Consider the following 26,583-nt stretch of genomic DNA (forward strand, 5'->3'; position numbering starts at 1 on the left):
AAAAAAACAAATGGAAATACCTTACATTAGAAATTAGGTATAATGATCATTTTTGGCGAAGTGGTTTTTAAATTGAAAATTAAAACACTCTTCATGAAATAAATTTTTATTATGCGATTAAAGACATTACAGTTCTAAGTTTTGTTGCTAGTAGAAGTGTTAAAGTTAACTAACACTTAAATAAAATGAAATAAAATCTGTAACTAAAATTATTTTAAAAACTAAACCGAATTTCAAGGGAATCTTAAAATTTCTTCTTAATGCGGTGTTCTTCCCCGACATGTCTTTTAAGAAGAAATCTCTAAGCATGAAATAACGAAAAGACATACTTAAACCTTAAAACCATATTTATATTACGTCCATGTATCACCAGCTTTACGGAACCCGTAGTAGCGTTAAACTGAACTTGATAATACACTGGAGATAAAATGAACTGTAGCACATGGTGCGAAGGAGGATTTTCGTGTGTTCTAATGGATTTAATTTAAAATTGTGGTGTGCACTTATATCTCTGGGGATTTTGAGTCAAATTGGATTGCTTTTCTACAAGTTTAACATTTGCATAAGGACAAAGAGGTTTGGAGTTATGTACCACTTCACGGAAATGGCTCTCGGACAAGGAAAAAGTGGAAGGAAATCTGATAAGCGGAAAGAAAAATCTTACAGCGTTCTAGTCCTCGGTTTTAATGGGTGATACGCGTTTAAGATGTTTCAGGATGGTGTAGAACCGGATTTTTTGTGGATTTTGCGGGCTTTTAAGTGATGGGTGACCGCTGGTGGGTATTTCAAGGTTATCGTTAAACCTTATACGCATTATGGATGGTTTTAAAACTGTAACTTGTTACGATTCTACTGTGCACTGGTCTGTTTCGGAGCAGTGAGGTGAATCAGGCTTCAGATCTGAAGGATGTATGGTTTCTATATGTTTCTTTACCGCTTCTATACAATTGTCTAGTAATGGGATATACAATGATCAAATTATTGCCTGGTTTATCCTGATTTATTGCAATTATGATTAATATACCTCTTATGGCACGCATGATAATAATATATGAGACGTTCCAACGTAGTCCTTATGTTTTTTTATGATCGACCCTTTGCTGTACATAAAAATCCGTATAAAAACTCAGCGAGCAACAGCGTAAATAACATTGTAGGAAGCTTATTATCGTCTTAGATCTAGAGATAAATCTCCGACGGAGTAACGCGGCGGTTTATCATCGCCTTCCTCATTTTACAGCGAGACCTAACACCGAGGCACGGATTCAACAGTATTTATCATGGATTCAACAGAAAGTATTTGTCTCTGTCTAAATATGTCGCCGGGATTTTTTGTGCTATAAATATGTTTGTGATGGCAAAAAGGTATATTGGCTGGGGCTTTCTTGATGTCCCACTGCTGAACGGGTGTCTTTGTTCACAAATGCATACCTATACTCGTATTACCTATACTTAAGATTATCTTTTTATTATACCTTCATAACGATAAGAAAAGACGATTAAACGAATACAAGCAATGTATGTTAGTAACAATAATCTCCTTCTTGTAGACGCAATCAACTTTCACATTCTGTTAAATCAAACAGCTATAACTAAAAAAATATAAACAGTTTCAGTTATATGGTATTTTTGTAGTCAATGAGGTGGCACGAGCCCTTCACAAATATATGAGACAGTTTACAAAATTCACAAATGAGATCATTCTTGAAAGAATCCATGATATGTACGACGTCGACGACTAATCACTGCAATGTCTCATTATTTCTTAGCCGACAGATGAATTTATAAGAGATCTTGTAAGTCATATCATAAACGAAAAAGAGAGAAGCGATCAACTTTCTCACAATTAAGTTGTTGTACAAGTTGTTTTAAGTACCTGTATAGTACCTGAAGATTATTTATGATCATTAATTATGTTTATTATAAATTATAGATTTATTTTTATATTATACTAGTGGTGCCCGCAGCTTCGCCCGCATTTTAAAGAAATAATATGACATACATAAAACGGAAAATTTGTACCTGCATTGGAATGACAGTGGTGCCATCTGTCGAAAATTGGTCTTACCAACTCCCAAACCCTCGTGGGCTCTAGGACAACAACTTTGCTAAAGATCATCACTTGATCAAATGCATAGTTTCCGATTCTATAACCACTTACGAATTTAAAATTAATTAAAAAAACCTTTTCCCACGGACTAAATTGAGAATCTAAACCATTCTTAAGTCCCTTTGAACACACACAACAAATTTCATCAAAATCAGTCTAGTCGTTTAGGAGGAGTTCAGTGACATACACACACACACAAGAAATATATATAATATATATATATATATAAAGATAGGAGCGAGCATACAGTCCACCTGATGGTAAGTGGCTACTGCCGCCCATGAACATCAGTAATCAACCCCGGATAGGATTAGATATTCCTACCTGAGATTAGCCACAGATGCGCCGCTACCCCTGAGGACTAAGCTGGAACGCCTCATAAAAGTATGTCTCCCTTACCACACCCTTCAAAACGGAACACAGCAGCGAAAACTGCTATTATCAGGCAGAAATAGGTGAGGCGGTGGTACCGCCGGAGTCGAACCACGAAGGATTCTACCACCTTCAAATATACCAATACCAATTTATGGTTGTAATATAATACGATAACTCTAAGAATATTCAACTCTAAAATTTATCTTCTTAATTATTTTCCGTCTATAAAATAGTGGACGATCTCTGTGTCGTACACCCAGGCTTCGCAAGCCTCCCTAATAATATAATGGACTGTAGGTGATACGACACAATCGTGGTCGCAGCAGATGAGTAGATAAAACCACCAACCTTGCCTTCCTAACCAATCGGCAGACTCAAATTGCGACAGGATGATGTGCACGCCGCTGTCACAGGGCTCAGAGAAGTATATACGGCGTAGTCCCAAAGATTCGTTTCTATACACTTAGCAAGGCACACGCGGTAGTAGGTACTATTAGTCCACGTGGCCATCAGGAACGAGAGGAAATATACAGGACGTCTTTATGATCTCATCGCAAAACGATAACTGGGCGCAAAAAGTGACATTAACAGGCAAATTTGGTATTTTTTTAACATTTATCCTCCTGCAATTTGTCAAGGATTGAACAATCTTACTCCTTCGAAGATACAATGATGAGAAACATTTCATTCACTGTTTTCCGTTGATTCATATTTCATCGTTATTCGCCGGTAGAGAAGAAACTGTTTTACATCTGGCTCCTGTATCTGGCGTTCCCATTTGTCACGCGTTACCTACTCTCGTAAATCTATCAGAATATTCAAATCGCATTGAATCAACGCCAAGATTGTTCTTCATTTTGATATGAACTGTTTTAAACTCGAACCGATGTTTACTAGATTTATAATAATGCGGGAAGTAATCAAAAATTACCTCATGGGGAAAATCCAATGCGTTGATTTTATTAAACCGTTTAATAATCATTATGATAGTGAATCCATTACTGCCCCGTCATCATCATGATAGTCAATACATAACTGTCCCGAGGAGATCTGTGATCAAAACACAGATGTCCTCTCAAATTAAAAATAGTACTCCGCGCTGGTACAGTGTGGATTGGTAGACTGCACACCACCCATTTTTTGTGAACACTCAGGCGTGCAGGTTTCTTCACTAAGTTTTTTAATCTCTTATTCGCACATAACTAAGAACTGTGTGCCTGGTATTTGACCTCGGAGCCCCCGATTGAGACGCTGCGTTTCGAACCACTAGAGTATCTATCATTTATCTATTCACAAATATTATATTTACTCTAGCTGACCCGGCATACGTTGTGTTGCCATATAAATAAAAAAATGTTAAGGGTGAACAACCCTTATCACTTAGGGGTACGAAAAATAGATAGTAGCCGATTCTCAGACTTACTGAACATGCATTTAAAATTTGGTGAAAATCGGTAAAGCCGTTTCGGAGGAGTACGGTAACTAACACTGTGACACGAGAATTTTATATATAAGATTAATTAATTATGATTTGTTATAATGTAGTACTAGTTACGCGAGCGATTAAAAAACTATATTTAAAATTCCGTACTTGCAGCCTATTTGCATATACAAAATTGGCTTGAAAATCGCGAAGATTATAAATATCCCTAAACAAAACCACACGAAGAGGCTTGTAAAATATGAAAGCAGTTATTCTCCACCGAGGAAGATTTACGATGGAATTTTTTACACTAACGGTATATTTCTTTGTTTCATTTAACTCATTTGCATTTTTAATCTTCCTCGCCTCGCACCTAATTATGTTTTCAAACGTGGTTAAAAGATAATATTCATTAAAAATTCAAACGGAATTAGATAGGAAATTTCCTGTTTGCAAGGCAAATTTTCCATTACTTTTTTCTTTGTTGTAAGAATTATGTACAGGTAGTAGGTATATTATACAAAAATGCTAAGATCCAGTAAATGTTAGTACTTTCAAGATAATTATATATCGTTATATATTATATAATGATATCCTTATATATTGTATATCATCATACATTATATAGTAAAATGACATTGACATCGATGTTTAAGATTGCATTCTGTTTTAATGTAATATTATATTAATTTATATTATATCTTTATATGTACATATATCGCGAAAAAGCATACTTACTAACTTTAGGTACTGTTTGCTGCAAAAAGATTTTTGGTACCGTTCGGTTACTATATTTAAATTAACAAAGCTTTGTGAAGATAAGCCCCTCAAAGCCCACATATTACTTTCTAGTTTGAAATAATTTACTTCCACTGATAATTCAGAATTAAAATGTAAAAGATAAAAATATACATGTATGTTCGTATAATATACAAAATAATTCAACATGATAAAATATTATTTATTGCACAGTGGGATGTAATAGATAGTGGAAATACGCTCTCAATTGTAGGCTAAGTGCTTGGAGTGCATTTGACACGAGCAGAATATTATACGTGGTGCCTGCTAAAAACGGAATAATTTTAAAAATATCTGTAGAAGTTTATTAAAATATCTTTGCAATAAAAAATAACTGGTAATCTTATGCGAGCTGTCCACCTTAATCTTTAAAGATATTTTGCTTCGTTAAAGATTATTATTGGATTATACGGATAACAAGGAATTAAAGTAAATATCGAATGTTCCACACACCCGTTTACGATTACTCAGAAATTAAAACAAAAGCTTCTAAAAATTCGAAACACAAATGTTTCAAAATTTTATTTCAGTACCCACTCTTTGATGTACATCACTAGATACATAGGAACGGCTTCTTTAATTTAACTTGATAGAGCTCACAGCGGCGCAACCGAAGTAACTTGGCCCGAACTTAAACAATTACGTCTTTATTTGGCACCAGAACAATAAGAAGTAATTAGCAGCCTGCCATCTAAATTCGAAAAAGAAAACTTCATTCCCATCCCTTTGTCACTGATGAAATTTTCATCAATCCCGATTCAGAGGATGACCCTCCAAAAAACCTATTAACATCAGAACGGGACGTTTGAAGACTTATTGAGCCGGCTTCCAATTGGAAGTTCGACGGAAACACGCAATATGGCGTCGATAACAAATCTGTGAACCAATTTAGGGGCCATTTTTAATATCCGCCAGAGGTCAACATCCTTCCCTTCGCACGGCCCTATAGGCTAAGTCTCCGTGTTAAATTGAATAAAGGCTGATTTGTAGGCCTGGTCACGATCTGAAAGAACGTTTTCAATACTCCTTATTGAACCATTAGGTCTAATGGCTGTGACAATAGAGCATTACAATTTGTCTCGTCTGGAACATCATAGGAGGAGAATGGCTTACAAGAATCTTCGGTGGCGGAAGACAATGTGGCTCTTATTCTTGCGGTGTGAGAGTTTAAACTGGTTCCAGTGTCTGTGGTGGTGTCCCAATTGAGTTTATCACCGGATATTGTAAAGTGGTAGCAGTTACGACACAATGTGTCGGTAGGTATTGATGCGGCTCTGCGGCGGGCTGGCGGCATATTGTGTTTGGGAAACACCCGAAATTAATTTAATTAATTGCTACATTGACTACGATGAAGCGAGCAACACAGCTGATAGCCGGTACACGGAATACCTGTATTAAGCTCATCAGCATAATGATAATGGATAGGATGCTTGCCAATTTTGTAGGTCTGTTATAAGATATTGTTACCATATTACTCCTAGATACTTATTTGATGACATAACTCACAAGTACTTAGGCATATTTGAAGTTTAACGATAAAAATTTTAATATCATGTTATTTTTGCACCTTTTACTTTTAAATATGTTTACTGTTAAATTTAAAAAAAATGTATAAACATGTAATCACCTGCAGATTTTTTTTTAAGTTTCATTATTAGTATCAAAATACAATCATTTTCAAAATAAAATATATAAAAAAACTATAACATAAGCAAAATATTAAAAAAATAAGTGCCTAATAAAACTATAACATACGTGTAATATAAAACAAAAATATTTGTGTATGATTTTTTCCAAAAGAAAAAAGTAAATATTAAATAACACAAAAACCACATGGAATCTGAAAATTGCTCAAAATCAAAACTTATCATAAGCTACAATTCATCATGCTCCACTTACCTGCAGGACATAAGCAGTCAGCATCTCTCGTATCCCGTTTCAGTACTTTCTCCTCCACTTCTGCAACTGGGGGTGACTCTTTCATCTGCAGCACCATTGTCTCTAACTCCGAATGCTTCTTCTCCAGCACCTCCAGCCTCGTCTCCAGCGCCCTCTGCCTCACGAGGCTGTACCCGCATGCTATCAAAACGGACACAAAACAGCACCATTGCACTACACTGTTTAGATTCGTACACGCATTTCCCTTAGCATTGGCCATTGTCACTTCATTCGATCCGAGTGCGATCCATAGTGTGAATTGGCTCAATTTTTGGAGATGTCTGATTAGGCCAGTGCGTGGAGTGTTACTGGGAGCGAGCGCTCCCTCGGGAAAGGAAGCTGGTTGTCCACCGCTAATGCCCTTCTAGTTGCGTCGATTAGTACCCTTCCGAACTTTGATGGACGGGTTGTTGCGATCACTGCTTCTATCAAGTTTTTTATAGCATTTGAATCGATCAATTGTTCAGTCAATTTGATGTTAGAGATTGTATTCATACCAATGAATTCCTTCCTTTCGATTAATTTACAAGTCTGATTTTTGTTAACAAAAACATTTAATATATGAATTTTATTGACTAGTCTAATTAATTACTCCAAATAACATTTAAGAATATTAATTTAAAATAATCTATTCAAATGTAGATATTTAGATTTTAGAGACAACCCAGGCTGCACAATTTTACAGGTAATGCACCTATGCCTGCTAAAGAGCGGCAAGTGTGTTTCAGACCATCCACAGTGAAAATTAAAAACTTAATATTTTCAGAATGATTCATCCGAGAGTTACAGGGATGTAGAGCAACTTTTTATTATGACATTTATTTTTCTAGTACATAATAATAACTGACGGATAAGCAAGCAGACACGAAGAAATTATGCTATGTGTTACAATTATTTCCATTTGAATACAAAATCATAAACCAAAAATAAATATTCAGCCTTTAATAAATAAGTGGACGAGATTAAAACGACAAGTATTTCTAAATACGAGAAACGCCTGGAGCAAAAGCAAATATATATTAAAACACCCTCAGACATTATCATGATAATGCAGTTCAGAAATATTTGCATATAAATTGCACACTGATGCGTCGCCGATCGCTGAATGAGCAGTTACTGGTGTTTAGGACCCTTGTTCTACTAATGTCGGAGGGTTGAGATAAAAATGCAAATGCCGACAAGAATCTTCTGTAAAGTACAGCCAAGTTCTGTAACCATTGTCTTTTAGGTACCTTTACCTAAATATACCTTTACCTAAATCTACGAAAGAATCTTACGTAGTACATTATTAGTAGTGGTAGTGGTAAGAAGTGGTGGTATGAGGCGAACATTTCAGTCCTTAGGAGTGACACCGCATCTGTAATCGGCTTCAGACAGAACCTGTTCTTACCATCATGGACTGCATGGTAGTTCAATGTTATAAAAGAAAGTTAAATGTTAAAGGTAGGATTCTCTCTGGTTTGACACCGTCGGTATCACCGCGCCTAATAACTGTTGTATTAAGCGCTGAAGCGTGTATTTTTTATATAACGGGAGAAGCAGACGAGCATGCAGTACACCTGGTGGTAAGTGGCTACTGCCGCCCATGGACATCTGTAATCAACCAGACAGGATTATATATTCCTACCTAAAATCGGCCACAGATGCGCCGCGGAACGCCTCAGAAAAGTATGTCTCCCTTACCACACCCTTCAAACTAGAACACAGACACATATACTTTTTCGAGACATAACAGCTTAGTCCTCAGAAGTCTTCACTCCGAATCTGTAGCCAACCACAAATAAATCCACTCACAAATGTTAGGAGAGACCTGCTTGCAGTATTTGGACTTAAAAAGTAGTCGAGTTACCGCTGCTCTGATACGTTTGATTTGACTGAAGTCGTACATTATCTTCGTTGTAAGATTTTCTTGGCTTGGCCCTCACACTACTGAGCGCACATTCCGAGCCCACCTTTGCAGGGACACGGCATTTCTCATCTTCCCCTACGTAGACAAATAAATCTTTTTTGCGATCTAGACGACGTCCTTAGGATTTCTGTTGGCGCGATTACGCCAAGTGTCCGGGACGTTGATAAATCGCTCCGTGGATATTTTTCGGTATTGAATACCTCTGAGATGCTAACGTTGATTAGTAGGATGGATTTTGGCCATGCACTTTATTTACACCAATATAGTTGTATGAATTTCAAGTCGCTGGTTTTATCCGAAATACGAGTATAATTGTGATCCTTGTGCGCTAGTGACAATAAGTGTAGGGGAAAAAAATGTATAAATACCGAAGAGTGGTGCGCTGCTCCCTTGGGCGACCGGTCGTTCTTGATGCAACATATACTCGCGACTTCCGATAGGACCCTTCAGGTACCTACGTAATAATAATAAAAACGTCCCGTGGCGTACTCCGAATTATGACTGTATGTATTTTTTGTGAGTAATGACAGAAACATCAACATTTCAAATTTTGAATACTCTTTATTTATTATCAGTATTTCAATCGGTCCGAAGTACTGAACAATAGGTACAAAACTTGTCGTAATGTAATTAAAATGTTTTTCTGGGGTTAAAACATTTGCCATATTCTAAAATCTTAAACATATTTGCCTGATAAAAATACCCAGAAGAGAAATCTAAGTTCCAAATTTTGATATCTTTGTAGCGGGGAGTCGTTTCCAGATATTTTTACATGTTAGGCTGATTGATCAACTACTCAAATTATATCTAAGTAGCAACCAACTGTACCAACTGTACTACGTTTCGACATAATGTGACATTCGGACGCGGAAATGGAACTTATTTCCTGCGTCACACCATTGCCTCTCTGACAACATATTTAACGAACAATACCAAAGGTATACTGTAATGGAACTGTCACAACTTGATACGTTCATGATACTCGTACGTGTGTATTTGATATGTTCCAATTTATATGTTTAATTTTAACTAGTTAGTAAGGTTGATTGGAGGGTTTATAAACAGTTATGTTAGAAGTTATTTTGAAACAACTCTTGTTTCTTCATAAGATGCAAATATAACTTCTGCGATTTAAAGCCAAAGCTACGGTATCCTCTGCCTATAGCAAAAGACGGTTAAAAAGGCTATTGGCGTTGCGGGTGACTAGAGTTTAAATCGTCCAGTCTGCGGGTTAAGAAGGAGTACCTTATGTGGTTCTGCATATCGTTGTACACGCCCGAATGTGTAGTGAGCGTAAATGTATTATGGAAGAATTCGATAGGGGTATGGCACTCAGAGGACTCGTGTCATTGCAGATCCCGGAGATCATGTGGTACTAAAGGCTTCACAGTGAGTAAAAATGCAACACATACCGCTGTCGCTCCCATGGCCTTTTGAAAATTTCCCCTTCATCAAGACATAAAATGGTGGCAATTTATTTACGTAAAAAAGAGTTCCATAAAAATCTTTTTGAAATACATCAAACACTAAAATATTTAGTGTTTGTATTTTTCCAGTTATTTAAATGTGTCAGATTATTGTGTACCTATTGAGTATGTCACAAATTAATTCCTTCATTGACATTATAACTTAGTCCTATCCACCCAGTAGTTTCAAAACGTTAGTTTTAACGTTACTTAGACGACACTGATAAATATTTTAGTGGAATCACAGATACTCGTACACATCAAAAACTCCCAGAAAAGTCATTGTTTTCAGGCGGAAATACATTTCATTTCCGCATCGGAACCGCGACGTGCGTCGCACTGACGGCTACAGCAGACTAGCTACTATCAGTATCGGCGATTGTAATAATGATGCGACACATTTTACCGTGATCTGTGTGGTGGGCCAATGAGGGCCCCAGCAAACTAGCTATTTTTACCGAGTATTGCACTGGTAGTCCTAGCAGACCAACTCCCTTTTGCCGATTTCATCGATGCTGAAACAGATTTTATCGCCACGTAAGTTGTGGCGCACTGACGTCCCCAGTAGATTAGCTACTTTAAGGATTGGCGATTTGTGTTTTAGCAATTGCATCAATGCTGCAACACATTTAATTGGAACGTAAGTCATGGCGCACTGACTAGCAGACTCAGTGAGTCGAGTTTTGACGATTGCATCGACACTGCAACATGTTTTAGTGCAACGTGCGTCGAGCGCACTGACGGCTACAGCAGACTAGCTACTTTAAGGATCGGCGATTCAAGTTTTGGCGATTGCATCGATACTGTAACAGATTTTACGGCAAACGAGCGTCGTGGCGCACTGAAGTCCTCAGCAGATTAACCACTTTAAGGATTGGCGATTTGCGTTTTAGCGATTGTATTGATGCTTTAACACGTTTTACGGCGACGTGCGTCGTAGCGTATTGACGGCACTAGCAGATTAGCTTCTGCAGGGATCGGTGATTCGAGTTTAGGCGATTGCATCGATACTGTAACTCGTTTCGGCGACTATCTGCGTTCGGCCGAAGAATCAAAAGCACAGTTTAAGCCACTATATTATTGTCGTAAAGCGTCAGTTTCTACGAGTACATTATGCTAAATCATAAATTACTGATACTAAAAGAAGCACGTCTGCTGTGTTGTGTGTGCTGTGCCCTGACATGTGTTGTGTCAGAGCGGATTGTAATGGAACTGCCACGACACCGCAGCGAACAAATCGACAGGTGCACTACAAGGGTACTATTTACTGGGTAAAGGCAAATGTGTTTGTTGTATGGTACCTATAATTAGTTTATACTTTGTAAATTATATATTTTTCTATTTTCAAACAAGGACTGATAGTAATGAGTTGCTTTACATGGCACACCCATTCTACGTTATTACAGCAATTTTATGTGTTGTGTTGTTCTAATTTAGGGTATGACAAGGCAGTCACTAACTTCTGTAGGTTTCAATGGCTACTTATCATAACTTAAAAAAATATTTTTGAAGTTAGAATATTTTATAGCTAAAATATTTTACTTAATATATAAGGTACTGCCCCACGCTCGCTATCGACAATTTCAGTTAGAATTGTATATTATCATGCAATTGTAAAAACGTTGCAATAAAACGAAATGAACAATATTTTTAAAATATTTAATGTAGAATAATTACTAAAAACAAACCAATTTTATCGCATATTTACATGAGTTAAATTACAAGGATACAATTAAAACTATTTCCGCGGTTAGTTAAGCAGATCCTTTACTAACCCGAGCTTAATTGTAACGAACCATCCAGTTTGAAAACTAAACAATGTGTAATAGAATCTTGTTTGGCATCCCAGGTAACCGATAAAATACGAACACACCTTATATGGTGACAGTACGAATCCGATACTGTGACAACGAAATCAATTTTATAGCTTACATTGCTTGCTTTAACAATTTTCATATTCGTTACTGCTTGCAAGCCAGCGATGTATTGCAAATAACATTTCAAAGTTAGTGTAGCAATAAATAGAAAAGGTATTTAGGTACGTTGACAAGGGTGACCCTACGTTTATAAGTATAAAACACGGATGGAATTTTAATTCACCCTCGTTACAGACGAGTAGGGGTTGGGATTGTAATTCTGCCCGATTTGTCGGACAAGCGGGAATGTTATTAGTGTTTTATTTGCTTGCGTCTGTTTCTCAGTTTGTTCAAGGAATTTGGAATTTAAATGCTTTAGAGAAGAAAAGTTTAAGCATTATTTTAGTAGAGTACAATCCTTGACACGCTTGTTAATTAAGCTCGCTAATGGTTATTTATTGAAGTAAAAACTTCTATAGGCCCGTTAGACTATTTTTGGTAAACAAAAAAATGTATAGGTTCGCGTCAGCAACAAACACAATCAAACGCAATCTAATCGTATTAAAAAGAAAAAAATCTTTACTTTATAATAAAATACGTATACACTAAAAAAAACAAAGAGTATAAATGGGTATTTACTCGTAAATACCTCTGCTGATATAGGACAGAAATAAAAAAGGCGGTCGTTGCTGTATATCCTCCGTACAGTCAAACCACGAAAGATTACCACCTTTAAACCTAATAAAAAATATCATAAATATGTAGATCTATAAGTTATAATTATAAACTAGTTGTAATTATAATAAAAATATATTGAACACATTAAGACATCAATCACGTCTTTCATAAAGTACACAATTTTTCTCTAATAAAATATTATTTTCAGCATTATTTCATACCAATAAGGGTGATATCCATAGCCATCCATCCATGATTACCCATAGCTGTGGGTCTGAATATACAATGACGTCACGTCTCAAGTATAAAGCTGCTTGTTTGACTTTGTTTCTCGGGATGTTATCATTATTATAGCTTTTACGTGCTTTAAAAAGTACATTCCTTTTGACTGTAAACCTTATATTATGTTGTACCGACGTAATTTTAATGTTTATATTTTTTGCATTTCTATGAAATTGGTATTTCTTACTTAGTAAGAAATTTATAAGGACAAATGAAACAGGCACCAATTTTTTTTTTAATATTTTTATATCTTTGAATACTTAGGTTATAATGTGTTTTTATATGAAACAAATCGCACGGTTTTACGACTAGATTAACAAAAGAATAAGGATCTCTATAAGCACTTACACCCGTACAATCAAACCCACTATGCAAATCAGCGCGAGTGCCAAACGCACCTCGCGGATGCACCGGGTCGGATAATGCAGTTTCGTGCACTTTTTGTGCACTCACCACCGGCCTGTTGGAGTGGTGCCACGCCACTCGATAGCGCCACTTTTATTGCCCTTCTATCTACTTTAACCCAGCTCTGTAATAGTGAAGTAACTTTTATTTTTGGAATATCCTTTTATGAGTTAGAATTCTGGGTTATTTTATCCTTATTGCCAAAATATATCTCTAGATTGCCTTTAATATACGAGTATCTCTAGGTGGTAAAAGGTCAAGATTTTAGAGGACGATATTATAGAAATATTAGGCAATGTAATTTAAACTTTGGAATCAAAATTGCATCTGTGATCATTTAGCGGTACGACTTGTCCGATGATGACTCCTTTGCATTAGGTATTTTAAATACCTGTTCTGCTATTATGTCTGCCAGCTACTTTTACTTCTAACTCTGACTGATACTTCTGACTATTAAAAAATATTAATTACATTTCAGTTAAAATAGTATATTTTAGTAGCAAAACGGTTCGCAAGGTTTTAAATGTATAATAACATATTTATCTTAGACATAAGATCAAACTTAAGTTAATAAAAACGATGAGCTGTCTTCGCAATACAAAAGAGATCTTAATATTAAATATTCGCTATGAAGATTATAAAAATATTCTCACCATAAATATTCAGAGGGCTTACTATAAGTCGAAATTCGTATTTTTCCTGTCATTAGCCGACTTTATTATTTAGAGCCGGAAGTTTCGGAGCTCAAGCGGACTTGGGCGAGCGGCGGATGAATTTTCTCATAAAATTCAAATTTCACGTTAATTCCTTATTCATTTTTTTCCACATCTTTGCTAGATATTTTTATTTCATATGTTTTGCGGCATATCATCATTTATTTATAGTAAATTATTAATTTAAAAATATTTTTTTTTCAAGTAAGATTATGATTTAATCACCATTGTATATCACTCAATTTAATTTTATATTTTACATATCAGAAAACTAGTTAATGTTAATTAAAAGATATCCCCATACAGGCTTAAACAATCAAAACAAAGAAATGCGTTTTAAACAGGCGCATTTTTTAAAGAAAATCTTATAAACGAAACTGATTGGATATCTCAACTTTAAATTATGATACAAGATCAGTACCAATAATATTTCGTTGCGAATATAATAATTGTATCAGCAGATAATGTAATCCGAGCACTCAAGCAAATTGAAGCTTCGGGAGCGACTATACGACTAATTTCCGTCGCCCAAGCAATTACTCGGTAATTAGTCGATCGAGCTGCGATAAAAGCGTCATGCTCGAACATGCCATTATGTTCAATTCATTCCTCTTCGGTTGCCACCTTCTTCAGTCCTTAACGTCCTTTGATTGTCTCTTATCATTAATTGGCTTATAAATTTTAGCGTTTTAGACTTAGCTAAATGTTTAATGAAATAATTAAAAAAAATAATTATTTACTTAAGAATATTTGAGTAGGTTAAGTTAGTTAGGGTTTAATATGTTTTAACTTATATAACAATGTAATATTACTAATATTAAAGGTATGTTTTTCTTATGGACGAAGGTACATTTCTGTAATTTAAATATCAATCATGTAAAACAATTTATAAGTTCATTGACTTCAATAACAATTTCTTTTGCAAATAATCCATACGAACCAAGTATGTAAAGAAAACATTAAGCTGTCTGGTAGCTCATAATTTTCCCTAACACGAGAAAGACTTACCAGATAAAATCAAGGAATTATTCCAATACATATTCATACGAATACATTACTCATGTGCGAAACAAATAGTATTTACTGATAGGTAACCTAGAAACACTACAACATAATATGGCAATTAATCACAATTGCACTAGATTAACAATAGGCGTCGGATTTCACGCCCCATTAGCGGTGAATTGATATTAAATGTTATTTCATTCGCGAAACACTGATTTGCTCGTGTTTGTGGTCGGTGATTGCGGATCATAATGAATCATTTTTGAATCACTGCATGAACTATACATAACAGCAAAGTTAAGCGCTGCTGTGTTCTGTTTTGAAGGGTGTGGTAAGTGAGACATACTTTTACGAGGCGTTCCAGCTTAGTCCTCAAGGTTAGCGGCGTATCTGTGGCCGACCTTAGGGAGGAATATCTAATCCTATCTGGGGTTGATTACAGATATCCATGGGCGGCAGGAGTCAATTACCATTAGGTGGACTGCGTCTGCGTCTGCTATTCCTATATTATAAAAAAAATATGGTGTGTTATTTGTATAGCCATTCAGGAGATGTACAGTACTGACTAGTTGTCTATTGCAGTGTTAAAGGTGGTGGAACTCTTCGACAAGGATCACATACCATCCAGTAAACTACATGCTTCTTTGCTAATTCTAAATCATAAAAAACCACCTCACACAGCCAGGAACGGTGATTGCTCTAAAACGTCTCCTTCCTGAGGGAAGCTCACATAGTCTAGCAGAGAAATGCATAAAAATGGATACATTTACGAGTTTTAGTAATCATTTACTCGTAACATGAGACACTGTATATGCCCGTTCGTTCTTTAATCGCATAAAAACAATCTTCATTGTTCACCCACTTGACGCTTGGTACAATGAAAATTCGTAGTAATCGCAAAAACGCGCACCAAACGCAGACGCGACACGACGGGCCCACCAGACCGGGTAATGCCGATTAAGCCGGATGCTCGTTTTTTTACCGGATTACCCGGTTGAGCTCTGCTCCTAGATATTTGTTACTCCGCCATTACAGTGTCCTGATTGAATTTCGAGACTTTTGTTTTTAATCGGGCGGTATTTTATGCAGGACATCTATATGAGGATATTTATGCATTTCCTTATTTTTTTTTTTGTAGCAAATGAACTTCTAGGCTACTTCATGGAAAATTGACAGCCACTTATCAACTCCGTATTTTCCATAGTTAATTTTATCAGACGATAATTTACGGAAATTCATGCTATTAAGTTAAGATCAAAACTACTTCGCAAGCATCCGCTACTATGTAATATGTATGATTTCCATCCATATTTGCTATCCTTAAGGACTAAGTTGAAACGCTTCGAGGCAGTATATAAATTGGTTTCTTATTATTTTTATCGTCCTATTTCATTTTTCTCCTCGTCAGTTCAATGATATACTTAAATCATTTTTTTTTAATTTTATATTTCTTTACTAACTGAAAAATATTTACAATTATAATTAAACTTACAGAAAATAAAAAGAAATAAATAAAAATATAAAAACTTAATCATTATATACGTATTGCATAACGTAGCGAAATTAAATAAGAAATTACCGCAAATTTTGAATTTTACAAGAAAATTCATCCGCCGCCCGCCCAAGTCCGCTTGAGCTCCGAAACTTCCGGCTCTAAATAATAAAGTCGGCTAATGACAGGAAAAATACGAATTTCGACTTACAGTAAGCCCTCTGAATATTTATAACGTGAAATTATTTATGAGTTTCATAACGCTTGGTCTCGTTTCGCGAAGTGTAGCTTAACGAAACCTACATCTTTGCCAAATTAATTTGTACTATTAATTATTTGTATAAATTTAAGCAAAATAACGTAATGGCACTCCTAAAACTAAGGATTTGTGTTTGTATTTCTATATGGTCAGGTTAAAGCTAAATCTTTAACATTTAAACCATTATAATCTATGGTTCTTATTTTGTGGATATTTTTACCGTCTATTTTTTTCGGCATCATACTTAAATTGTCAGGAATTTTTAAGCAATTTGATGTTACTTTAAAATTAGTCTTTATTTTAAAAACCTCATCTTTACATTTTACAAAATAAAAAATATCCCCAAATAAATTATAAACTCCAAATTTTCACAGGGTATTCTCCAAATTACGTTTAAAAACAAACAAAACAAGATCGTACACAATCACAAAGATCGGTTAGAACACTCGAGTGCAATAAAAGTGGCAATTCGCGTTGCGTGGCAACCCTCCAACTGGCCGGTGGCAAGTGGACGCAAAAAGTGCACATAGCAAACTGCGTTAGGGTGTTTACACTGGTGCGATTTACAAGCGTGTTTTCAGCAAAGAGATCCGTCTACTATCGATCGAGTCGTGGAAAAAGATCCGTGCTCTACAGTAGGAAATAAGCATTCACTCTTTTATCAACGCATTACCATCTGCTGCATGTAGACTTTGTAGGAATTCTTGTAAACGTCCTTATACACAGTGTGCTAGTTCATGCTTTCATAGAGGGTGTGTGAGCATTTACCGATGTTACTATTATTTATTTTTAATAAATTAATACTACAACCGAGCGTGCGTTACGTACGTTAGCGTGGTTACTTCTGACCACAGTGATCTGTAATCAAAATCTAATAGAATAAGTGTCAAACTAAGGGCAGATACAGGTGCGTTGTTACTCTTGAGGACAAAGTTATATCAGTTTTTGTGCTGTACCATTTTCGCAAAACTTCTATTACAAATATTGTATAATTGACAATACCATGAAAGTCGAACCGTTAATGGTTCGACAAGCTATTTTCTACTATTTTAATAGTCTCTTTTTGTATACTCAGATAATTCGCAAGTATGATAAAGCCCTATCCGTTCCAGTGTTCCCGCGGCGTAGTGCGTTTGGCACCCGGAATTGGAACGCAGGTTTGATACACGTGCCAAACTAAAAGCTTACGACTTATCTAAAACAAAATACAGTCCTATGAAAACCTGATTCGAGGTACCACACCACCGAATACTTCTTTATTCTGTTAAATGTGTTAAAAAGACTAAATTAACTATATTTTACACTTACAGCAGTTGAAAATCATCAATCTTAAACAGTTTTATTTTTTTAGTTTTAAATATTACTCACCTTCATCTTACATTTTAAAAAGAAATTCTACTTTATACCAATGGTGACCTACTTTAGTCCAGTTTAATATATACTTATATATATATATATACTTACACTAAATGTTCTCAGAGGAAATCCATTGTAATACGATCTTGATACTAAGTTAGCTCGAAAGGCTTATTCCTAATCAGCTTAGCTTCACTTCAGTAAAAAGTTGCATTGCACTGGTTAAATACATTTTACAGCAGATTACATTTTGCTATGTGGTAGATATAAGATTCGAGAAAGTAAAATGTAAAGAACATAATTATTTAATATTACACTTCTTTGGGATCTTAGAATTATACCAATTGTAGAATTTATAGTATTTTGTCGATAACGTTAAATAATTTAGATTTATTTTAAAAAAAGAAATACGTAAGGAAGAAAAAATATTTTATCGTATTTTTTACCTATATGAAATATAACAGTTTATAAAAATAATCTAAATTAAACAGCAACAAAACACAACTTAACTTTAATTATGTTCATATTAATCTTAAACTTTGATAATTATTAAATTATTTGTCACTCTAAATGAAATTAGAATTTTGAACACTAAATATTAATGAGATGAATCAGTATCAGAGTAGATTTTGTACGCACCAAAGGGTTTATTGTTGTGGATGTTATTTGAAGCTAAGTAACCGTAAATATTGTAATAATTTCCGGGAAAACCGTACAATCCCGGTAAATAGTGGCCGTAGTTTGAAAGAAAAACTGCAAGCAAAGGATCTATGGGAAGATGATTTTGACTGTTGTACCTTGATGGAGGGTACGCGTAACTTTGTTTTTGAGACATTGTATTGTATTTGTGTCTAGATGCAGCATAATTTGGCAAATCATCATTCGTCCTTATATTATAGTTGCCGAGAATACTAAACAGTTTTTTCGAAAGATTTGCTTCCGTTGTTGATCTGAGGGTTGGTTCAAAGTATCTTTGATCTTTATTTAGATTATTCTCCAATAAGTTTATAACTTCAGATGCGTCCGAGGCTTCAGTCACTTCGTATGTATTGGATTCATCGTTTGTGATATTAGTTTTTATCAGCCTCACTTCCCGGATAGCATCATTTTGATTTTCATTTTTATGAGGTATATTGTTGTCTAAACCTTTATCTAAAATTTTCTTAGCCTTTCGTGTCTGTGTAGATGTAGGTTTATATATTTTACTCGTTTCGGAACTAGTCAAGAATTCTTGACTATTCCCAAGATTCAGCCATTGATCTGTAATGATAAAGGCACTTCTTACTTAATAACTACTAAAAGTACTTCTGTAAAGATAAAACATTACTCCTATTTTTGATGCTACTTCAGAACGAATGAGAATATAGTTATACATTTCAAAGTTCTTCCCTTGCAAAAAGAATATATATAATACTATTATTATAAAACTTTTTACAAATAATAAAACGTATTGTTTATATGCTGCAAAGAACAACAATAATTACGATAATAAGAAAATAATCAAAATATTTTTAGAAATTACCTCTCACGTCCTGTAGATTTTGATTTCCATCCATTTCAGTGCCATCATAGTAATTGCCTTCATCCATCAGCTCGATATTTATATCTTGAGGCTTTACGTTAGTAATTTGTTCATGTCCAACGTTTTCTGTGGAATGTACAATAGGACGCCATGAGGCAGAAAAATGTACTATTTCTGGTGTTTTAATGAAATTTCTTCGTAGGTTGCCGAGGACTCTCTCATTTGATATGGGTCTCCAACCATTATTGTAGTCTGTATTTTCTTCTCCGTGACTTACGCACAATAAGTTTGCTTCGACAATAAATACCTAGTACGGAAAAATATATCTTTATTTCTGTTCGTTATATGCATTTTTATATTTTTTATGACAAATTTAAAATATGGAATAGTGTTACTACAATATTTACACTAGACACTAAATTTTATTGTTTACTTACTACAAATAATTTAATGAGTATAATAATAGGAGTTCTAGCGAATAGCGACAATTTTAAATACAACAGATTATTCGAGGATAATGATTACAAAAGAGATATTGGGCTTGAACCTTAATTTAATTTAAATATCTCTTCATTGAATTAAGGGCAATATCAGTTTTATTTTAATAAAAGAGAACAGATATTTAACATCGATATTACTATTCAAATGATCTGGGAAGAGAATATAAAATACTTACAATAATAAATCCGGAGACAGTGAACATAGTTGCCTCAAAGCACTTTACGTTGCTGAGTGACCGATGCTGAACTATTGTCCAGAGTGAGCTCGTGTGTGCCAATAACATGGGTCAATGCACATGGGTTTGTTAGTAAAGCTTGGTTCAGGATGCTAAACTGTAGGTATTTTTTGGTTTTCAAAAATCAATGGGTACACACGTAACTTAGTGAAACATAATAAAATACACTTGTACTGATGATTTTGAAAAGGCGATGTTGAACAGATACGTAATATACTAATTGCGAATCACGAGTTTTAGAAATTAATAGAATCAGAAAATCTCAGAAAATTATAATAACATTTAGCGGTAAATAAATATCACGATACATGGTATAGCTAGATAGGTATCTAAGAAGAAATTTAACCGAATCTAATTATTTGATTGGTTCACAAAAAAGGTACTCAGACGTAAATATTTCACACAGTTAATAAACTGCATCACTAGAAATTTCAAAAGCGTAGCAACAATTTCAAAATAAAGCAATTATCTTAACTTGCGGCACTTATTTAAACGAGTTTAGTTCAATCGAAAATGTAATAAAGGAACACAAAACAGGAATTCCGAAATCGGACAAAGTTATGGCGCACCAATCCAATAATGTGGAGAGAACAACAGAAGAGGAAAAAATGCTAATTCGCGTGCCGGCTGTCCAGATGTGCCGAAAAAATGCCACGAACGTTTATTAAGTTTTGTTTTGATTTATTCAGAAAAATACTTGAGAAAACCTCTCACCCCCAAAATAAAGTTTCAACTGTCCTGAGGACATAAATATCGTAAAGTTATTAGGATGAAAAAGTCAGAATCAATGGACGTAAAATAAATTATAGTATGTGATACAAATTATTTATTAGTTTCCTGATACAATAAGCAGTTTTGCAAATTACCACTTAACGGTGACGGAAAACATTGCGAGGAAACTTGCATGCCTCTGATTTCTTTCTTCTACAAATTCGCACTTGGTCAGCGCGGTGGACTTTTTTTATAATATAGGAGTAGCAGACGAGCATGCAGTCCACTTGATGATCCGCCGCCGAAGTCGAACCACAAAGGGTTCTACCACCTTCTAACTTACTATACTATATACTCATCACTATACTACTATAGACTTATATTACTCACTAAGAGGAGACCCGTGAGTTTTGAGTAAAATAACAGATTTTTTCAAACAGTGTGTCCAAAGTCTAAAGCTAAATAGCGAGCACTTGTCGTCTTAATTGCGTTTTCTCCCATTGTATGCTGTGACAAGGTATTGCTTTCAACACATTGACTTTATTGCATTACTCTGTTGTTGGGTTAAGAGGTTCAAACATTTTTCACACATTTTTGAAGAAAATAATGTTTATCTTCATGTATCGACAATTAAGGATGAGCCTTATATATTTCACTAGAGTTAAATATTATGTTGTAAACAACAAAATATTGGTTAAAAATAAATTTAATATTAAAACAATATGTGTGTGAACTAAATTGGAACGCCTCAGGTAAATATGGCTCCCTTACCAAACCCTTAAAACCAGCTGCGATTTTTCTGTTGTTTTCAAGAAATGGGTGTGGTGGTGGTGCCTGCTGAGTTGAAAGACAAAGGGTTTTCCACAATCAAGATACACGTTTATATTTTAAAATTAACGTCTTTTTATGCCACATTTTTTAGACTCCACTTTTGGGCATGATTTTCATTTCCACCACCACTGACTTTTATAACCGGCTTCAAAAAAGAAGGAGGTTTCCCAATTTGAATGCAAATATGTTTTTTTCTTTTTTATGTTTGTTTGCGGATAACTTCATCGTTTATGAACGGATTTTGATGTTTTTTTGTTGGATATTTCAAAGGTGGTCCCATTATAAGGAAATAAGAGTCTGATCATGGCAGACCAGAGAAATCGAGGGGAACTTTCAAAAACCATAGGGGCAACTAGTGCGTTTATAAGTTTTTTTAAGTATTTTTATTTACAAGATAGCAAACGATTATTAAAACGATCTTGCACTGACATATTTATTTTAACGCATAGCAAAACATAAAATCTGTAATTAAAAACCTTTACCTACCTACCTTCAAATCAGTACTCCGAAACAGATGTTATTTTTAGTCAGTTAAAAATGTAAATACACAAATCTACATCACTAAATGCCTAATTGGAGCGAATGTAACGGCCATTAATTAGGCAAATTGAGCGCGGCCTCCAATGCGGGATGTTTTGGAGCACTCTCAAAATTAAATATTGTCTTTTAGGCACATCCTTGTACAAAAATAACCTTATATCTACTGTGGAATTAGTGAAATTTTTGTGGGTATTAAAATAGTACTTTGGATGACATTTCTAGCAAAAGAAATTGGATTTTCTTGAAAATTAGAACCTTGATCGAAAAGTACGACGACACAACCACGCATTTTTTCTTTGTAATCGGCATGATTTGATTTATCATTTGCGCAAGTGATAATTAATTTGTAATAGGCACGTAATTTTGACAAATGAGGTGTGTCTGGGAATTGAACCTGAGACTGATTGAGATGACGAGTTTCTAACCAGTGCTTTGTAATTAGCCTTTACCAATGGAAGAACTTATTATTATTTTTAAGCCTAGAATTCTATTTTTAGATTTATGTGTAGGTCCAACATTTTAGGCAATCGGTTTTTTTTTGTAATAATTACTAGTTGTCCTTAGTTTCGTTTGTCTATAGTTAAAATGAAATAAAGAAATTGCTAAGCTTTTATTGTAGTCAATAGATTAATTAATTAAAAGAAAACCTCAGTCAGAATTTTCACACAAATCAATCACTTCGTCACTTTGTTTCTTTTTCCATGTCTCCAAACTTTTAAAAGTCAGTTTATTCGTTGTATTATTAATATTTTCCTGCCTCTCGTATACATTTTTTACATCTTGTGTAGTAGAGTTACCTTCCTTTGATCGTGGATTCTCATGTGAACGAATTCTAAAAAAAAGTTGCAATTATAAAAAAAATAAGTAAATGATTAAGGACCATTTCAATAACTTTTTAAAGTTTATGAATTAAGCGTTTACCTCCTACAACTATCATCAATAAGCTTTCCCGTCTCTTTCATAGTCTTGTTGTTTGAAGGATGACTCATGACTGTCCGATTATGACGATTTACACGTTAAAATCAAAAATTATTAGCGATCAAGGCCTATTGCTTATTTTATTCGTATGACTATTGTTACACTTTCTATGAGTCAGTAGTAATTATGTGTCTACTTATATTTCCTAGAGATATCACTCGTTAGCGCGTTTCAGTTATTTACCTCAATCTGGACTAGCGACATCTATTGACATACCCCCATCTACTATAATTCCATGTCCACCTGAATGATTACTGCGTAAAATATTTTATATGTATGCCAACAAAATGCATGCAGCATTACAGCGAGATATTATGAGGCGTTACGTATTTCTTATACATAATATTAATTTAATACTTTAAAAAGCAAGTATAAGTTTATTTAAAATGATACATCTAAATTATACATCAGCGACATCTATGTATACATCTTGTAACTATCAAGTCACGTAGTGTAGTACCAAAGCACTGCGTGAGTTAGTTCATAACATCGACAGTAGATGGCACGACATGAAAAGGAGAAATAAATGAAGTTGTAACTAATTCCAATTGGGATTGAAATTTTACCAGACGCCGGCCACAGATATTATGGCACCACTAGTATTTAGTTAGACTAGAGAATATGTCTCTCTTAACACATTCTTTAAACTAGAATAGTATACTTTAAAACAACAACAAAATTATAAATCTGATATAGGAACTATAGTGCCGCCATAATCGAATTAAAAAGGGTTTTATCATTTATATTAAGCCAATTACAAAAAAAGACGTAATTTTTATTATTTCGTAATCCCTTCTAGGCTATGTCAATAATGTACTGGTGAAAGTGATAACGTAAAGTGGATATGGATTAAAAGTTTAATGGGCTTCGGTACGACTGTTATGCCGGTCCAAAAGTTCATATATTGGATGCGGTATTTTAGCACCAAGAGTTTTATTTTACTGTAGTCTGTTAATTACAGAGTGTTTTAAAGTAAACTACCCAAACGAGCACTTAATGGTAAAAAAGGACTCATCTATCCTTCTTACGTAGCAATCATATTGCTCTAAGATAAGGAATCCTCCCAAAATTTCGGAATTCGTCACGGGACGTATATAACTATATAGTTTATTATGGAGGTCCTGGATATCTATTCGGGAATCGGGAGTGAGTATTTGTGCATCAAGGACGACCGGTCGCCAAAGGGAGCAGAGCACCACTCATCGGTATTTCTATATTTTATTCATCTACACATATTTTCACTAGCGCACAAAGATCAAAATTATAATTCGGATTAGAACCAACGACCTACAACTCATTCATCTTTTAATACAGAAATATTTATTCATTTAGCAGATCTTTAAGAAGATGTATTACTCTACAATTTGCGTTACTCGATCAAGGAATTGTACATTGCGCTTGGCCCATCTCATCTTGGTAAGTCGTTTTAAAAATTATTTCTCTACTAAAACCGAAGTTAGTACTACTTCATTCGTAGCTCCTCCACAGTGCAGTGAAAGTAAAAAGAAGGTCTCGACACGTGTGGAACGAGTGACTTAATAACCGGTTGAACTGTTACCGCTTCGCCAAAATAACTTATGCTGGTTCTATACTATCGTTGTGCCTGTGCACTTTACCGATAATTCACTTACCCGAACCGATAATTCACTTAATTTATCATATTTTCTTTGTTTAAAATGTTGTATTATAAAAAAAGAACATCTTCTTTTCTTGCAGTTCTCTTGCAATTCGTCATTGGATGAGGTCTTAGAACAAGTATTTTTCTACCAGGGAGGTGCCACCGCAATGTCTATTTCAAGAAAGATGCAGTTCAGCGCTTATGTGGCAATTTGTGAACGACAGTTGACTTACATATGAGGCGACTATTGTAATTCTTAGGAGTAGTAACGCACCTGTGATAGGCTTCTGGTGGAATCCCGGCTTTATTTGTAGTGACCATTTATCATCACATGGACTGGCACTTATAAAAATCCGGTTTCTTTAAAATAATTAGATGAATAGGGAAGTAACGTTCCCTTTGTCGCTCCCACAAATTATACAAATTACTTCACTGTCATAACGACACATAGTATGTTACAGCCCGTAGAGCCATTTAAGCTGTCGGGCATGCCAATAAGACTTAAATACATACATACGATACAAGTAAATATGATACATATACCCACAAAAACATTACCTTCCGCGAATAGGAACAGTGACCAGTCGTAACATTGGACGATCATGTAGAGCTAGCATTGCAAGTGACTTACCGCTACTTGCCGAGTTATTTATTGCGGTGAATCCGACTGCTTTGTCATTTGTGCCGAAAATGTACTGACGACCTATTATGTTGAGGCCTTTTCAAAAAAGCTTCCATGTTATAAACTAGTGAGTTACTCACGGCGTTGTCTGCGTTAATTAGTTTTTTTAACTTACTATATGTATTTGATATGCGTGTTACCTACTACAAATTACTTTTTATGTTTATGTTTGACGATCCGCGTGGCGGTGCGGTCTGATGTGCCCCCGTGACGTGGTCCCGGATTCAATCCCCGGCCAGACAGACATCTAAATGATGAATTTAGGTTTCTGTTTCTGGGTCTGGGTGTTTGTGTATTTGTCTCTGTATATGTCCATAGCACCCATGATACGAGGGTTCCCTAGTGTGGAGCTGTGAGTGTTGAAAGCGTATAATTTGGATTTATGATAGAGTCTTACTATACTAAAAATAGAAATTCTGTCATTTAAAATTAAAAGGTGCATTATACTTAGGTATATTTTCTGTTACTCTACTTAAATAACTATAAAATCGTATAATCTTAAATATTATATAGATATAGTCACTTCGAACGTACACACACGATGGTTTTATATGTGCGTAAGATCTTAAGTATTAACACTATGAGTAATGGTCTGTCGTTCATTATCATAAGAGGTTTTGCTTTATTACTAAACAATGACCGGCCTTAATCTATTAAGACTAGAGATTTGTAAAAATAACACAACCAAAGTCGCCGTGGTCGTTCGATAAATTACTTAAATTTTAATCTGTAAAATATGTACCTTTCAATGAAAAGTTTAACAATATCACGAAGTACAAGTTATTTTAATTTATGACATAAATATAGAATAAATTTATTTTTAAATCAGTCCCATTGCTGGGCATGGTTGTCCTCTCAGAATGAGAAGGACTAGGCCAACACAGGGGTGGCCAAGTGCGA

At 34.9% G+C, this 26,583-nt stretch overlaps 1 protein-coding gene across 1 annotated transcript; it reads right to left on the minus strand.

Moving 5' to 3' along the window:
- Nucleotides 1–18,525: 18,525 nt before the first annotated feature.
- On the minus strand, nt 18,526–20,363 carry LOC140757875 (uncharacterized). The gene is made up of 3 exons (XM_073093743.1): nt 20,264–20,363; nt 19,588–19,894; nt 18,526–19,325 (listed from the first exon to the last, which is right to left on the minus strand). Exons 1-3 carry the CDS (start codon nt 20,288–20,290, stop codon nt 18,664–18,666), a joined length of 996 nt encoding a protein of 331 aa, XP_072949844.1. The 5' UTR covers nt 20,291–20,363; the 3' UTR covers nt 18,526–18,663.
- Between the last annotated feature and the right edge of the window lie 6,220 nt (nt 20,364–26,583).

The sequence above is a fragment of the Epargyreus clarus genome, unplaced genomic scaffold (genome assembly GCF_041222505.1).
Source record: "Epargyreus clarus isolate Ecla_fem2 unplaced genomic scaffold, WU_Ecla_fem_2.2 ptg000005l, whole genome shotgun sequence".
Taxonomy (NCBI): Eukaryota; Metazoa; Arthropoda; class Insecta; order Lepidoptera; family Hesperiidae; genus Epargyreus; species Epargyreus clarus.